The sequence below is a fragment of the Lycium ferocissimum genome, chromosome 6 (assembly GCF_029784015.1).
Source record: "Lycium ferocissimum isolate CSIRO_LF1 chromosome 6, AGI_CSIRO_Lferr_CH_V1, whole genome shotgun sequence".
NCBI classification, from domain to species: Eukaryota; Viridiplantae; Streptophyta; class Magnoliopsida; order Solanales; family Solanaceae; genus Lycium; species Lycium ferocissimum.
The window spans coordinates 53,748,020-53,752,259 of NC_081347.1; the positions used below are offsets into that span (position 1 = coordinate 53,748,020).

At 34.4% G+C, this 4,240-nt stretch overlaps 1 protein-coding gene across 1 annotated transcript; it reads right to left on the bottom strand.

Annotated features, from left to right (window-relative positions):
* Nucleotides 1-1,088: 1,088 nt before the first annotated feature.
* LOC132059816 (myb family transcription factor PHL8-like) lies at nt 1,089-3,637 on the bottom strand. The gene is made up of 5 exons (XM_059452595.1): nt 3,503-3,637; nt 3,330-3,406; nt 2,240-2,418; nt 2,071-2,137; nt 1,089-1,718 (listed from the first exon to the last, which is right to left on the bottom strand). Exons 1-5 carry the CDS (start codon nt 3,633-3,635, stop codon nt 1,179-1,181), a joined length of 996 nt encoding a protein of 331 aa, XP_059308578.1. The 5' UTR covers nt 3,636-3,637; the 3' UTR covers nt 1,089-1,178.
* Nucleotides 3,638-4,240: the final 603 nt, after the last annotated feature.

A 4,240-nucleotide genomic window follows, 5' to 3' on the forward strand; every position in this document is an offset into this window, starting at 1 on the left:
CGCCTCTGGGATCACAAGGGTTGGAAGTCTCTAAGTTGAGTGTCCAAAGTGTATAATTTACCTTTATGAAACTAAGAATTAATGAAGTTGAAAATAACTTAAGCAACTGGAACCTGTAACCGTGCCACATGGATGCAATGTGTTTCGTTGGGCTGTATATTTTTTCATTCCCATATATTTATCACCACCTTTCTTATTGAACTTGTGATTAGCAGGATAATCGATAAGCTAGCAGCAAGTCTCCTTCTTATGGCATTTAATAAAGTTACTGTATTCACCTTGCACATTCAATTCCCATTCCTTTTCGTGGCCCATGATTTGAATTCCTAGTTGGGAGTGAGACAAAATTTACTCACTATTAGAAATGGCAATATTAACTTTTCTTATGCGGATGGTCAATATATACGGAAGAGACTTTGTCATAGTTACAAAATGGAGGAGGTGACACGAGTTATTAATGAAATAGGAGATGAAGATCAGGTTACAAGTGAACAAGATTGAATACTAAATTAGTTAAACTTAATTCTGCAAATTTATACTTGAACAATAAAAGAGTTGGGCACCTACCAATTTCATCCAGCGGGTCATCAAGGACTCTTTACAGTTAGCTAGCATGGGCTTGATGGACTATGTCTCATTTTTCTATTATGGCTAGCGGTTTTTGTGTTCGTGGTTGTTCTCTCCTACATATTCATTGATTGCTATTGAGTCTTAAAACAATTTACAATATTCCTTTCTGGTGATGCTCCAAGTTCCTTGTTTGTAACTTTGGAAAAGAGTAGCAAACGGTTTCCAGAAACATGGAATTTTTCAAGTTTAGCACCTGGCCGTAAGATGTGCTGGAATAAAGTATCAGAGGAATAAAATTATTTGATTTGGATAAACATATTTTCTTAGTAGTCTTGCACCTTTTGGATGAAGAATCAACTTTTAATTACCTTAAACATGTATCATTTCATTTGTTCTCCCGTTATTAACAATGTTTCTGATGTTGAAAGCATGTTTGATATATTCTTTGCACTCGAATATGTGCATGTGCTATCGTATGTGTAAGCGGACAAGAAAGATATATACTATGGGTCTTTCAGTTTCTTACACAACAATTGTACATAAATTTCTGTAAACGAAACGACATAACAGTTGTAGTAACCATTGACTTAATTATAAAGTTTATAAGCTTAGAAACATCTGCTAATAAAGTCTATTGCTTTTGGACAAGTATCACAGTCATTCAGGCACTTTGTATTCAAATCAATTGTCTCCAAGAATTCAAGCTTGTTGAACTGTTCATTAGTTCTGCTCCTCTTTCTTTCTTTCACTTCAGTATACAAATCACTTTCTTTCTCTTGATTCATCTTCACCATTGGCAGAGTACTAGAATTTCTCTTCCACGTGCCCGTTTCTTCGATATCATGCTTGGCTCGACTCTCTTTTATTGTTCCTAAGCTCTCGGACGATGTCAGAGAGCTTTCAACTGAACATACTGTGCCAGCTTTTGATTGTTTTCTGCCTATTTCGTTTGAGATTGAACCGTCATATTTTGAGATTGAACGGTCGATTTTAGTAACTTCTGACAGTGAAGAACTTGGACAACATTTGTTAGCCATTGGAACTAATTGAGAGATTTCAGCTTTGGCAAGTTCTTCCTGTGCTTTCATCAAAACTGAGTGTAAATACTTTCCTTGAGCTTCAATTCTCATTTGTAAATGTCTTTGTAACTGAAAAATGCATCAGCTTGTTAATTTCTTGGCAGATTATGCACATAAACTTCAGATGATATATTGATATCATAAAACAGTATTTTCTCTGTCCCAATTTATGTGGCATTTTTTGCTTTTCGAGATTCAAAATATGTGAACTTTAACTGAAATTTAAAAGTATAATTTTTCAGCATATTGACATAAGAACAATTCCGACACATAGTACTTATCATACAACTTTTGAATATCTGTATTTTAATTTTAAAATATTGAGTTGATCTAATGCAATTTAGCTTCAAAGATTAGTTAAATGGACTCTCGAAGAGCGAAAATGCCACATAAATAGGGACGGTGGAATATATAAATTTACCTCAATTTGTTGATGAAGTTTCCTCTGCACCTCCATTTGCATTTGTAAAGCTCTAGCTATTTGCAATCTTATGACAAAGCATAAATGTTTATTAGTAAAATACTGAAATGCTAATACTGCTTTAGTTTCTTTCAAATTTGTTAGATAGAGCTGTGAAAAGCTACATTACTTGTTCATTTGATCATTCTGCTTTTCTTTGAGCTCTGCATCAAAGACATTCCTTTCTTTTGATCCCCTTGAATTTTCATCTTCCTTTTGATTGTCATGTACTATTGCAGACTCTAACTTATCCTCTTGTATGTTTTTCTGGTAAGATTGGACTAGTTGAGTTTCCGCAGAACGATATTTCTACATAGAAGATTGAATAAATCAGTCAGTTCAGAACTTTTCCAAGGAGAGTAAGCAATAGCTTTTATGATGAGTCCATTATGCAAATGTTCATTCAACTATCTGAAATTACCTAGTAAAGCCGCGTTTCTTTTGTTTGTAATAGAAAAGATCGGAAAACTAGGCTATAACACTCAGAAGGTCAATCAACCAGCCAAATACCTAGCCTTTTTTGAGTGCTATAGGCTTAGTTAAGTAACTTTTCTGAGACAAACAAAGGAAACATGACTTGATCAGGTAATTTCAAATAGCTGAGTGACCATTTAAGTAATGGACTCCTTCAATGATCAACTTAGTAGGCGTTTGGACATGCGATTTGAAACCATGGTTTGATACTATGAGATGAAATTAGTGTTTGGACATGTATTTCATCTCATGGTTTGAAATCCCAAATCATCCAAAAAGGCATGATTTGAGATTTCAAACCATGGTCTCAAAATTTTTAAATATAAAACTTGATCCATAAGTTGATAGATATTTTTAACAATTACTCCCATCAACTATTTATCAACCTTATTTATGTCTACCATGTGGGAGGATTATATTAAAGACTAGTTACATTACTATTCATGTTAATTTTCTTTTTTATTAAACAAAAGTTTGATCAATTGATGTTGTATTTTTTAGAAAGGCCTTCTAGTCGCGTATTAATTTTGTTATGAACTATGACTTGTTCATTTGGTAAGGTTGTATAAGAATTGAGAATATTTTGATAGTTTTTACAACTTGTGGGGTTTTTATATTTATAAGAAAAAATACAACTTAAGAAATTCAAATTGCATGTCCAAACTTGGTTTCAAATCATGGCTTCATCTCAGGGCTTCAAACCATGTCCAAACGGCTCCTTAAACAGTGACAAATGAAAAAAGAACCTGCAAATGGCTTTTGAGGTGATACAAAGTAAGCCCATGAATGTTCATTACACTCATTAAGGATTTTGGTGTAGCCTCTGCATAATCATGAATAATTAGTACTACAATGATTGATATAAAGATAATTTGCAGACTGCCAGAAGAAGGGAAGAAAATTGACTAATTATACTCACTGTCTGCACCTCCAAGCTGAGTGACTGCGTCGTCGAATCGTCGGTGGAGTTCTGGTGTCCATTTCAACCTAGGTTTGGCATCACTTGACAAAACCAAGTTCATATCTTTACTTTGTACAATTTGATGGGCCATAATTTTGGTCTTAACAAATTAAAAATGATGAGTAAGTACAATAGGTAGTGGCTAGAAAACATGGAAAGAGGAGCTTTATTTGATCCTTTGAAATTTCTTGTGCCTCAAAATGTGGCTGCTCTACCTGTTTATATAATACGGAAGTTGTTAGGCTTTCCCATGCAGTTGTCACCAGGGGGTCAGGGGCGTCACCGAATTTTCATAAGATATTTACTGAAGAGAGATAAAAAAATAAAGTATTAATTATCGCTTTAATTGATAAAGAATAGTCCTAGCTTATTGGTTCTGTTGAGTCTTAAAGAGGTTTAGGCGCTTAACCAGAGTGCTAAGCAACTGAATTTGTCAAGTGGTGTTACTTTTTTTAATTGATCATTTTCGCTTAGTATTAATACATATGGTCAGTAAAAAAATCGACGAAGTGGGGTCGTGTGATACCGCTTTGTCCCACGTGTGTCCCCCCCTGCCTGGGTGGATCCACATGCTCCCCACGGGTTCAATTGAATCCCCTCATTAAAAAATTTATATTGTTCATATTGGGTAAAGACATTCTTTTTGTGTATATAAATAGTTGAATCCCCTCGAAATGAGTGAAGGTTGTAATATTG

What these genes read in the sequence shown, in the direction of transcription:
- LOC132059816 (XM_059452595.1), bottom strand. Translation starts at nt 3,635, where the DNA reads ATGGCCCATCAAATTGTACAAAGTAAAGATATGAACTTGGTTTTGTCA. An exon ending in ACCTCAAAAGCCATTTGCAG is followed by an intron (nt 2,419 to 3,329) that starts GTTCTTTTTTCA and finishes TCTTCTATGTAG; the next exon opens with AAATATCGTTCTGCGGAAAC. An exon ending in AACTTCATCAACAAATTGAG is followed by an intron (nt 1,719 to 2,070) that starts GTAAATTTATAT and finishes TGCATTTTTCAG; the next exon opens with TTACAAAGACATTTACAAAT.